This window comes from Neodiprion pinetum, chromosome 3 (genome assembly GCF_021155775.2).
Source record: "Neodiprion pinetum isolate iyNeoPine1 chromosome 3, iyNeoPine1.2, whole genome shotgun sequence".
NCBI classification, from domain to species: domain Eukaryota; kingdom Metazoa; phylum Arthropoda; class Insecta; order Hymenoptera; family Diprionidae; genus Neodiprion; species Neodiprion pinetum.
This window is the reverse complement of record NC_060234.1, coordinates 6,374,377-6,387,426: the sequence shown is the minus strand read 5'-3', so window position 1 is coordinate 6,387,426 and position 13,050 is coordinate 6,374,377. Positions and strand designations below refer to the sequence as shown.

At 40.1% G+C, this 13,050-nt stretch overlaps 2 protein-coding genes across 2 annotated transcripts in view; both read right to left on the bottom strand.

Annotated features, from left to right (window-relative positions):
- The window catches only part of LOC124213529 (uncharacterized), a 34,871-nt gene extending 22,477 nt beyond the window's left edge, over positions 1-12,394 (bottom strand). The window contains exon 1 of the mRNA XM_069134046.1: positions 11,430-12,394. The gene's annotated coding sequence lies outside the window, so the exon portion shown is untranslated. The remainder of the gene's footprint in view (positions 1-11,429) is intronic.
- LOC124213531 (uncharacterized) lies at positions 6,684-8,426 on the bottom strand. Its single transcript, XM_046614906.2, has 2 exons — positions 8,022-8,426; positions 6,684-7,700 (listed from the first exon to the last, which is right to left on the bottom strand). The coding sequence occupies exons 1-2, from the start codon at positions 8,034-8,036 to the stop codon at positions 6,819-6,821; spliced, it is 897 nt and encodes a 298-aa protein (XP_046470862.1). The 5' UTR covers positions 8,037-8,426; the 3' UTR covers positions 6,684-6,818.
- Positions 12,395-13,050: the final 656 nt, after the last annotated feature.

The window sequence follows — 13,050 nt, the reverse complement described above, 5'->3', positions numbered from 1 at the left end:
TGTCGGGCAAAGTGAGACGTGAACCTTGCCGTAATATATCTTCCTTAGACTTCTCAAATACAGTTGTGAAGAATTCTTCCTGCGAATTTGGAAAGTGTTACTCTAGAATCTAGATTAAGAAACCAATCGCAGTGATACAACAACCAGTTTTTTTCTACCAGCATCTTCGTTAATTTTCGTCTCGATAAATTGTACAGTTTGATATACTAACACATTGAGGAAACAAAAATATTTTTGGTTCCGAAAGAAAGTAATAAACTGAAAAATTTTACGAAGACACATATTAAATATGTTCTAAAACGAGGTTGGAGAAATAGGCTCGGAGAAAAGTCCAAGTCTCCGAGTTTGGATCTCCGAGCATTAGTACGTACACAAATCTGATGTTATGTCATTCGATTTTGCCATCATCACTCAGAGGTAATATAAAATACGTTAACATCAAATAGAAAAATCGACATGCTGTATTCAAATTTTACGTAGTAAAATACAGAGACTCTGCATGTGCTCGTATCTTGACATTTATCATTCCAATATGTAAGACGTGCTCCGTTTTAGGGGCCATCCATAAATGACTAAACTATTAACACAAGCGTGTAAATATTGATCGTTTGAAAACATTTTGAACTAGAAGTTGAAAGGCAATACAAGTATGATAGTGGAATTGCACATTCATTATAATAAAGTAATGTAACAAAATACTCGAGGACACGTGAAATGTAAACTTGAAAACAATAAACTTGTACCTACAAGTTGAAATTTATTTGTTACGTCAAATTTTTGTCGAACAGCATCCCCCCCCCCCCTCACCAACCAGTAGGCCGTTGCGCAATTCATGGATGGACACTTAATAAATTTACTCGCTTAGGTAATATAAGAAGCAATGATTTGTGTTTCATACATGTCTGCCGTACAACCATTCAATTGTAAAGTATGTACATACGTACATAGGCACAAGGCTGATAATTGTTGGAATACAGAAGGGAGGAAAAAAAAAAAGAATCAAAAATCAAAAAATGAAGATTCGGTAGCACCCAAGCAAAGGGTATTTTTAAGGGGTTGCACGAGCTCAAAAATCATGAAATTGTGAGAAAACATGAAGAGGGATCGTTTTTAAATTGATGGTTTTTTATCACAGAAACTAGGACCCAAAACATAATTTTGCGTCCTAGTCCGAAAGTGGGCCGAGAATCACCATTGTTGCTTTTTTTTTTCAAGAATATTTTATTTTATTTTGCGGATGTTACGTCCTCCAGACTTCTTATTCCTTTCCCACACTCTTAGTTACCTTACGCTCTGTGGTCTACTCTTATCGTCCGCGAGTCAGCAGATTCTTCTGTAACTCGCGGCTAGCTTGCCTTCTACATCCCGCTAAACTAAGCAGATCCATCCTAGCGCTCAAGCAAGACACCTATCCCTCTGAACCAAGACCGTACCTTTTTCCCTCGACCGACTCCGTTGCATTGACTACTAATAAACAATCATATACTTTGAATCGTTTACCTTCCCTTCATACCGATCCCTTTCTATTCCATTCACTTCCTGCATTGGGAGTAGTAGCACGCGAGTGCACAGTCGACGTGAACGGACCCTATAATAGCCAAATAACACCTTGGCTGGGCGTGGAGTAAGCTCCGATTACCGCTCATCGGAGCCTACGCATTCTACCCCGTAACACGGACGAAAAACAAAGAAAATAATTTTTTCTTGTGAAACTTTTTTGTTTTTTTAGAATATCCGTAGATATAAAATAGTAACTTAGTGAAAAGTAGAGCTTCTTCGACAATTTTTGGGCCTCTTTTTTTATTTTCTGAACTATTTTTTTTTTGTTTTTCGTCCGTAAAATAAAATAAAATATTCTTGAAAAAAAAAAATCAACAATGTTAGTTCTCGGCCCGCTTTCGGACAAGGACGCAAAATTATGTTTTGGGTCCTAGTTTATGTAAAAAAAAATCATCAATTTGAAAACGATCCCTCTTCATGTTTTCTCACAATTTCATGATTTTTGAGCTCGTGCAACCCTTTCAAAATTAAATAAAAATTCCGAAATATTCGAGGTCGTATTTTGAGCGAAACAGAATCCAAAATAAATTGGACGTGAAAATCGGAAGGGGTCAAGCCCATGGCCCGGCGAAGTGACGCGGAATGCCCCATATACACATCTGTGACTGTACTTACCAACTCTCCAGCTTTCCTGGTATCTCGAGTTATCAGATTTTCTAACGCCATCACGGCTTCCGCACTTGTCAGTGGAAAGGAGTTGTCGAAACGTGTCTCTCCGGAATTTCCCACACTTTGATCATTTGATTGCGCTATTTGCGACGGTAATTCCAAATCTTGTAGAGCCGTTTCTAATCCTCTAATGTCACGTTCTATCAGTCGATCGGAAACAAAATGATGATAAGAGTATCACATTTTTCGTAAATGGAGCCACGAAAGTCAGGTAAAGGTCAACTTGGTATTTTAGTTCAAATACAAAAGTATATTTCTTTTTCCATCGGTATCTCAGAGGCCATAAAATTTTCCGTCAAAAAGTACTTACAGACTTACTACCATACCTCGAATAGTGATAAGATACGAGCCAGTCAAATTGCTATGGAGTAAGTTATCGCTAACTTGTTTAGTCTGTGCCTTGAGAATTTTTTTTCTTTTCCTTTAATTATGGGAAAATGATGATGAATTTGTTGGAGGTAGATTAAAATAACTTGCAACCGATACTCAAAAGCGACAAACAATAATTAGCGGATCAGGGGGTCCGTCGTGCGCTGAGTTACCCTATTTAAAAGACGTTTTTATCTAAACTTAAACAGAAAAACCAAGCCTGCACAGAAACTCAAGAATTGACTGCTTCATTCATGTTACAAGACTATATTCAATTTTTTCTATTCATACGGGTCTTCAGAAATACCCATCTCGATCACTGTTCATGAGGTGGGTTGAATTCCATAGAAAATGACCATGGAAGGTACTCAAAAGTTTTCTCCTGATCTCCAATTACTTAAAAATGAGTAATAATAATGAATGATTTACCATTGCTTTCAGATGCCACGGGATCTTGTGTTCGCGGAGTCGACCTTATGCTATCATCACTCTCATTAATACTTGTTATTGGGGACGTCGAAGCTGGGATCGGCGAGCGTACTCTTTCCGGATTCTCTACAGCTACATTTGGTTCATGGCTTGTGCTCCCTAATACGGAATTCCTTTCATCTTCAGTGTCCGAGTCAGAGTTTTCCCCCAGGTGCTCACACTCACCCATAGCTTGATCATACGTCCCTGTAACAAATTCAAACACTCCTTAAATAAATTGAAAATCAATTCTTTATATTTATGTATGATTTCAGATCACTTTTTTGTAATTACCGATGATCTACTTGTTAGTCAACATAATCAGATTTACTGTGATGGAATTCTTTCAAATAAATTGAAATTAGAATTGACTTACACAGAACTAAGAAAAAAACACTGCTATCAAGATAAATTCCTAGGTGATGTTTGTATATTCGATATTATGAGTTGAGAATATAGGTAGATCAGGCTACTTGAAAAATATGTCACATAAGAAATTATTCTGATATTATTATGATATTCTGATTCAAAACCGGACAGAGTAAGAATAGAAATAAAATAATAATGTTAATAGCAGGTGGACGTTTGCTTAACTTGATATAATGTGAACTGTTCCTTGATGCCAATGAAATTATGGGATCAAACGAATTTACCTGTAAGTGAAGTTCGATCTTAATTGTATGAAGCGCCTCTTCCGAAGAGATCAGAACGTAGTTATTTAAAGTTCGTTACGGCAGATATTCCATGACTCAGAAATTCGATATCCTTATATATTTATTTTCCAAACGTATTATACAATGCTTCTATCCAAAATCGCTTTCGCAAACATGCCTTTACTCCCTACAACACGACGGTCGTAGAACCTAGCGAAGGTCCCCGAACGTTCTGTCCAGCCGGCGGCTTTTCTAGTAGCGTCTATTTTGACCCCACTCTTTTTCGCGGACGAAGTCGACGCATGACGAGTGCTGTAAGCATCAAATACGTCTGTATCTATCCCGCTTTCCATAAGGGTCTTTTTTATCCATCTGCTCAATGTCTGGGTCGATACCCCCTTGTGTGGTTTTTTTAGAGCTACAAACAGTCGAGTTTCCTTTCCTCGTAAGTCTTTCGTCTCATTCAAGTACGTTTCCAGCACCGATGCTGCGCAAATACGTTTATTCTCGATATAAAAAGGGATGCTCAAAACTGGCTGTACTCTGTTTATTTTCGAAGTCTCTAACCGCGCCGGAATTTTAATTTCGATCAACCCCGTTGATTTTTCTTTATTCCGAATATCGATTGACGCGAGTGTCTGCATACGCTGCGCTGTGACTAGTGCCAACAATGTAACCAGCTTGAGGGTAAAAGTCTCCGTACTCCGGCGTCTTCTCCCAACTTGGGTCCCCGCAACAGCGCAATCGCGGATCGGCAGCTGTTCAGTGTGCCATAAGAAGCGCCCATCACAAATTCGGCAGACAAAAATCTTATTATTTGTGATGTGTCACATTTGTACGGATCTATGTCCTCTCCATGGCGCAACGACCACCACTTTTTTAGACAGCTGTCATATTGTCTGAGTGATGAATCCGACAACGAGGAGAGCATAATAGAAAGTGCTTCCTCCGGCACGCTTCTCCTCTTCAGCGCTTCCCGGACAGCCGTCCTGCCACCAGGGTAATCCTCCTCCAGATCGGGTGCGGTTGTCTATCGAGAGAGCGCGAAAGGTTGACGTTCGGTTTAAAATAAATTAGTTCGCAATCCAACATGGCAGTGAAGACGGGGAACCAAACCTGAGCTGGCCGTAACGGTACAATTACGATACCTCTAGCACGGTCGTCTCTGAATTTTCTTAAAACGCGTAAAATTATTGCGAACGGCGGAAATGCGTAACAAAACCATCGGCTCCAATCTACCGTGAATGCATCCACCGCAGCTGAGTCGGGGTCTCGCGACCAAGAAATATATAGCCTACATTTCGCATTTGCTCTTGTTGCAAATAAATCTATTTCCGGCTCCCCCCATCTATCTTGAATCTCGCCAAAAGCCGAATTCGATAAAGCATATTCTGTTTCTGGCTCAAGTCGTCTCGATTCAAAGGCAGCTTCATAATTGTCCCGAGACGAAATATATGATGCGAAAATGTAAATATTTCTTCTCTCGCACCATTTCCAAATTGTTTTTGCTAGCCTACTCAAGACTGGAAATTGAATGCCGCCCATCTTATATGCGATCGCGGTAGTATTATCGATTCTCAATAATATATCGCAGTCTTTTAGGTTCTGCGCGAAACATTTTAAGGCAAACATGGCCGCCAATAATTCTAAATAATTAATGTGGTGTTATAGAACGCACTGCTTTGCGAATGTGAATTTTCCACCACTCAAAATCTACCTGTAAATCGTCTGAGAGATACATGCGCGCCTCAAAATTTCCGTGATTCGGCCCGAGAGCCAAGAATTATGCTCGCTCAAAATTTTTCATGTGAACCCATCCGTACCTCAATGCTGAGCAACACGAACCTAGTGTTCCGATTAATCCCTCAAATTCTCGGATTGTAGAGCGGCTCATTCTACTAAATTTTTCAGTATTTTGTGCAATCTTGACAACTTTTTCTTCCGGAAGCCTGATATCCAATCTTTCGGAATCGTAAATGAACCCGAGAAATTTACGTCTCGTCGAGGGAATTACGTGACTCTTTTTTTCATTAATAACAAAACCTTACTTTTCAAATAACCGTTTTGTTATATGAGTATTCCTCAAACATTCCTCATATGAGTCCCCCAGAATCAATAGATGGTCTAAGTATATTACCGATAGTAATCCACGCTCTCTGAGATGCAACACTGTCGGCTTAATTAATTTTGTAAACGTGTACGGAGCTCTGTTCAGCCCGAAGGGCATACACGTAAATTGATACAGTTTCCCTTCGAAAATAAGCCGTAAAAATTTTCGATCAGATTTCGCAATCGGAATTAGATAATACGCGAACTTTAAGTCAATATTCGTCATAAAACATCCGCGAGTTATCATTTGCTTTACCGTTTTTCCGTCTTCTAATTGAAAATGCTCCGTAGCTGTAAATTCGTTTAGCTGTTTTAAATTCAATATGAAACGGTAAGAACCATCCGGTTTTGGCACGAGAAAAATTTTTGAGATGAATTGTCCGGTCTCCGACTGACACTTTTGTATCGCGCCTTTCCCCAACAACGTTACGATTTGTTCTCGCATTACCTTCCTTTCTTGATCCGACCACCGAGGCTCGGCAGGTGGTGTGTGTTGGTCTACCTTTGATGTAAAAGGTATTCTATAGCCTGTGACCCAGCTCAGGATGGTTTCGTCCGAGGTTACTTCGAGCCAGGTTCGTTTAAAAAAAGCTAACCGACCGGCCAATTTACATTCGTTTAATCGCTTTTCTTCAGAGGCTGACGGTCTTTCTGCTGATAATTCCTCCCCCGTGACGTGGACTTGTTGCCTCGGTTGTTGCGACTGTACTTGTTGTAAGTTTGCTTGTACCCGCCCCCCCTCGGATAAGTATTCGGCTGATACTGGTGTTGTTGAGGCGGGCCCCTCGAGTTTTCTGAATTTTTTCCTTGATCCGACAATTGCTTGGCGGGTTGTTTTAAATCCTTCGATGATTGCTGTAAAACTTTAACAGCTTTTATTTTTTCGCTAAGTTCTTTCCCAAACAGCCAGTCGCTCGATGACGAATCTTTCAGCGTGTCTTTGAACGGTGCCTTGATGTTTTTCAGAATTAGACTCTTCCGGCTCGATGTTCAGTCGTGTTGCAGGTCCGCCAAGAGTTTTGCAACGCCGTTGAGGGGTTCTAAATATTGCTTCTTATCCGCAAGATTCGATTTGATCAGCAGATCTATAACCTTCCCCACGCCGGCGAGCGAAGCAGTGGCCTTTTCTTGTTTTTCGACAATTCTTTCGTCTCTTTTTACGACTGTACTATCCAAGGCTGCCTTAACCTCCAAATTCAATTTGGGAGGATCGACGAAGACACAATTCTGCGGAGGCGAAATCTTTTTCAAAAACCCTTTCCGTTCCTCCGCCGGGAGACCCTTCTCGATAATTTCCAGCCAAAGCGTCGCGAGATGACTGTACACCGCCGGTGCTGGCACTCGTTCCGGTCTGAGACGTTCTCCGAACACTTCCAAAACCTCTGCTTCCAATTCGGTCTCTTGTGTCTCGGCTGACACCTCTCCCGTATCTGGCTTCGCATTGGCAAGAATCGCGCCAGTCGTAATGACTGGGGTATCCGCGACCTCTCGAGTGTTCGGTTGAGCGACGTTTGTTTTGTCGCCGGAGTTTCCCTCCTGTGGGTCGAACGAGGGAAATGTCGAGTGCGCGCGTGACTGCGAATCAAAAAGTTCTCTTGGTGATTCGCTTCTCGAGTTTCTTGCGCGATCCAGAGACAACTCAGTCCCACTGCGTCTTTCGCAGTCGCGACAGCTCGCAGGATCCGTGTACGAATGATTTTGTTCTCGTTGATAGGAGCGACTACGCCTAGAGCGACGATCTTTGTCACGACGATTTGCATAATCGTCGTAACTCTCACCGTCGATGTAACCTTGGTGAGACGTAATCATCGCGATCTCTTCTTTGAGATCGACTCCGTGATCGACTCCGTGTCGAACCCCGTCTTCTATCGCCTGTTAAAGCGAGAAGAGGACAAAACCAAAATAAATCGGCTTGTTTATATTTGTCTCTTGTTTATAGAATTTAGGGTTATTCGCTTCCACGAGTCGGTTGCATACCGCTACGTGAAATATTGTATATGGCCGGCGGATCTCACACTCGCGACCGTTGGACGATCGTGAGACAGAATCCGCCTGGCATAATGTACAGGGTTATGTACACATACGATGTTGCAGACATCGTTCTGACACATTTATGGTTTATGGTTGGACCAAAGAAACACATTTTTCCCTTTCGTACGATATCGAGTCTCACGAAGAATCTCAAATACTTACTACGCTTGTCTTCATGGTTTCCGTCTATTTGCTTTTGGAATTGTTTCTCCAGCCATTCGACTCGATCTCGTAGTTTCTTTCGATCCTCGTCGTCCGACGAGCGATGCCTGTGTTTCTTTTTTCCCATTTCTCTTTCTTTTTCCTCTTTCCAATTTCTGAGTAAACGTGTGACGTGATCGGCACAAAGAAGGAGAATGAGTTGAAGACCGGAATATACATGGAATAGGACCGGAACAAAAAACTTGAACTATAAAGATTGTGGCGACGTCGGTGCATAGTAGGGGCACTACATTCTGATCTTGAGGAAGAGGCGCAAAATACAATTGCATGCGAGATGTGATATTTTTATACATCAGATACATGATGTAATGTCGACATCACAACAGTGTCAAATGATCGATTAATTTGACGTACCATATGGTCCATAAGTTTCGGTTATTTTGCGAGATATCCAATTTTCCCCCGGAGGTGTTCTCATCCGAGCTTCAGTTTCAATTCCCGCTTGTTGTTCGCCATTTGGAAGCAAACACATTCGTTTTTTTCGCCACATCCATATATCTGGTATAACAAAATGCGGCCGGTCTTCCAATGACACAACCCAGAATAAGTTCGATTCAGCACCATTGTCCATCGCCATCTTTCAAAAGTGTAGCACAACACCTGATACAAGACCAAAACAATCAACAGATAATTATGTAACAAATATATGTGTTTCATTATATAAGTCATTCTACTACAGTCCCAGTGTATTTTTACCACACAAGTGGGAGATCCAGGATAAAAGATTTTTGCCAAGATCCACTGAGATTTGAGGTTTTCCTAACAGACAGGTACATTTATCGGAAGCTTTCCCGATCTAATTGAGAAGCACGACTCTGTACTAAAATTACGATGATAAAATAGACCCAGGGCTGTAATGCTCGTAACATACATGTACTAACAATAAGACGGATAAAAGTTCCCAGAATATTACAGAAATAATGAAATAATAAGGTTTTTGTGTGAAGCATCTGAAACTCACACATCAATATTTTCCGTCTTTTCATATACATCAGTGCAGAAGTGAGACAGCTGCTGTACTGCCTGTTCCATATGGAATCAACATGTATTCACATTTGACTGAATTGACTGGCCAACTTCTCAACGGCCCTAACCGGTCAACTTTGTTAATACCGACCAAAGTTGAAGGACATGGTTTTCTATGTACTGGTCCAATTTTGCTCCATGCTCTACCAACAATGCGACATTCGCCGTCCGGAGATGTGGCAAAATTTTCTATGCATATTATCTGATCGCCAACACCGCTGCAGTTATTGGGACGTTTTCCAGAGAGTGTGAAATTTGGAGTCACTATGTTCCGGAACTGTGGATTGGTACATGAATCTACAAGAGGGCCGTTACTATGTTCATCTCTTTTTACAATGTCAGTAACCGCAGTCTTTTCTTTGCTAATGAAACAGTTTTGCATTTCCGTATAACGACGGTGTAATTGCTCGAGTGGCCTGTCTGCTTTCCGAACGAATTTTTTGAGAATCTTCATATAATTTTCGTAACGGATCGTGCTGAACGAATTTATAGTCCCAAAGTTTCTTACATCGTCAGGTAAATGTGAGAGAGTGTGCACGTTGCGCGATGAATATTGTGGTCCATAGATTCTAGCAAAAGATGTGATAAAATCTATAAGTAAGCTCTCGGCGTAATTCACATACTGCAATAATTCAAAGTTAAACAGTATTCTAATAGCGACATGTGAGGCCAGAAAATTGTGATAGATTTCGCCTTTCAATTGTTTCCGAAATACAAATGTACCGGTATAAAATAAAAGCTGACGGAATTCCGTTGCTTTCCACTGAGCATGACTGTTCGATTCTCTTGGTCTCCGAGCGAACTCTTTCGGTGTACAGCGTCTGAGATGGATCAACAGTTCCGAAATTGTTCGTAATGTACTTGGCTTTATGCGATACTGACGGCTCTTCGTCAGCCAAAGATCAATCAATTTCTTAACAATTCCCAATAGATGCATATAATCCGGAGGAATTTGAGAAACAGGTGCAAAATGTGGTATTTCCATGTTGATGACCTATAGATTTTTTAGATCTTATGGGTCAAAATAAGCACCTCTAATTTTTCGACGTTTTTCCGCCATTTTGTAAAAGTGCGGCGATCCGAAATATCCTTTACAAGAAGATGAACTTTTTCAAACCGAAGAAACTTTTTTTCTTAAATCGGGTACTCGAAACACACATCTTTTTGTCATGATTCGAAAATGGGATGACAATGCCGAATATATTTGTTTTTAATACTGATTTTCAAAAAAAAGTTCTTGTCCGAATTAATTGTTTGAGATCGATTCTTGTAGTAAAAAATGAAATAAAAAGAAACTCTGTCCTGATAAAACTCGATTATCTTTTTGATTCAAGAGTAAAACGAAGGAAATGATTTGTTTTTGATTGAATTGAGCATCGTTTTCTCGAATTCTCAAGTGTTCAATGCTGTTATTAAATAAGGATTACTATTCATAATCACAATTGTTGCGTTATATTGTGAAGGTAAAGAACAGGGTCAACTTCCTCTTGAGCCACAGAAAAAAAAAATATGCAACAATCTACCCCGGGGCCGCAACTTCTTGCCCCAGACCGGGGTAAGATTTGACAGCCTGTTAAAGTTTGAAAAAAATGCATACCTCAAGAACGATTTTCGATATCCAATTAGTTCTGTCGCAGAATTAATATTTGATAGTAAACCTAACGCCGCATCAATTAGGGACGAATTCGTATTTATACATTGTGCGAAATTTCATTTCTTGTAAAAAGTGTTGCTTAAAGCCCCGGTCTCCCCTAAATCAAAAAAAAGATAAGTAAACCCCTTTCTTAGAGTAAATAAACGATAAAAATTGTAATAAACTTTAAGGAAAGCAAACAAACTGATGGTACTTCTAGATATTGCGATCTGCAACAAATTTTGTTTGTAGTCTGATCCTGGTATCTCTGAAAATAAGTTTGTCTTTCCGTTTAACGGAATATTTCTTACAATAGAGTAATAACCCGTTTCAACTTGAATTCGTTAGTTCGATTTTCGTTTCTTTTCTTTTGAAGTCAATAACGTGGCCAGAGTTGAGTCGGAAATGAACTCCTACGTATATAACTCAGGAATAAAATTCAATTATTCCTTGGGGTGATTTCTGCCCGCGGGAATACATTTACCTTTTATTCCCATTTTAAATAATATACTATGTTATGTGAAACCTGGATAGGCTAGCCAGGCTGGAATCTCAAGAAAGTGAAGCGTATTTTACTCTTAATTAATGCGTGAAGATGAATACGCATAAAGCTTTTCAATCGTCGCTGTGAAATTACAAACAGCCCGCTCAATATGCGCCTGAGAAACAGAATTACCAGAAATACATACCACGTGAAATTCCCCTGCCTCTGTCGTACGCTTGGAAATGAACGCCACTCGGTTCAGCGAGTCCAGTAAACTGTCAATCTGTTCGATCGGCGATCAGTTGTCACGTGCGTTCTCAAAAAAAAAAGAAAAATCCCATAGATTTTTGCAAGTTTAATAAAACTCAATCAAGTATCTTGCTCAGCATGAAAACTAGAAGTTGTAGCCGTCACGAGAACAAGTCCGACAATGAGACCGAATGAAGGAGAAGGCTACGTTCGGACGAACACATTATTGCGATAAGCACACCCCCCCTCTCTTTCCTGCGGTAGGACTCGCCCAGATTTCATCCGGTAATGAAACGGAAGTCTTTGCGAGGCGTCGCGTTTTTTCCAATGACGCAAACTCGTGGGTTTTCACCACAAACGCGAGAAAGAAAGATAACAAAGAGAACGATAACAGATCGTCGTGAAGTACAATGTAGAGAATTTACGTTATTGAACTTTATAGATTTGAGGAATAATCTGATGTTCTGGCATTTAACGCACTAGGAAATTACACTGAAATGAATGTCGTTTTCGAATAGCGAATAACTCGCGCGTATGATTAGAATTACTCGATAATATTTTAAACACTAATATATGGTAATAATTGTCCGCCGCGATCTCAGTAATGGTGACAAATTTTCGCAAATAGATACAATGTACAAGACCATGTATCTTCCTCTCAAATAAGACCGACTAATACCGCCGTCTTCTCGTTTTTCAAAAATATCAATAATTATCAGGTATTCATGCGATAACAAGTATCTGGGAACTTCACTTCAACTACTCGAATATAAAACTTCGTTGATTCCTTCTAGTATTTAAATTGAAATCATTATTCCATACAACATCCTTGAATTCGAATCATTATATACGTGAACTACAGTTTTATTCCTGTTCACGCGACAACGTCACCTTCCTGTTCAACGGGAAGCGGTTATTATCGCAGTAAAAAATAACATAATCACGGTTTCAAATGCACGATGGCCTGACTTTTGTTTCTACAATTTGTCTTCTCATAAAATTTCAATGAGAAAAAAATTTTTTAAATGGAAAATTCCGTGTGACGGTACAATTGTGAATCGATGCGAATTTTCGATTCTGAGGCAGTTCTCCGTAATCAAATCGTAGATTGATTCTTATATTGGTGAGTAAATGTACGACGCTTGATTCAAACGCATTTGGTGTAAAATTATATTGTACGTAAACGCGTAAATCACAATAACATCACAGACCGTACAAAATCATTCCTGGTTTTTCTGCTGTCACGTATTATATGTGAAAAGTCTCAAAACTTTGAATCTGACCAACGCAAGACAATTGAAATATTTATTCACCTTTTGTAAAAGCCATTTCTTATCGGCAATCGGTACAGCAATACGTACTGCAGGTTTCTCACTAACCCCTTGTTGTACGCAACTACCACGCCACCTTTGCCGAAACGGTTTCGTGAAATTGCTGCTCCGACATATGTGGCGGGCTACTTACATTTTAACTACTGATTCGTGGCTCCATCTAGCGGCGTCGTCGGCAAATGTAATCGTGTGTTTCTCAGGTTGCCCACAATTAGGCGGACTACAATTCTGTCTGAAAGATCTTGA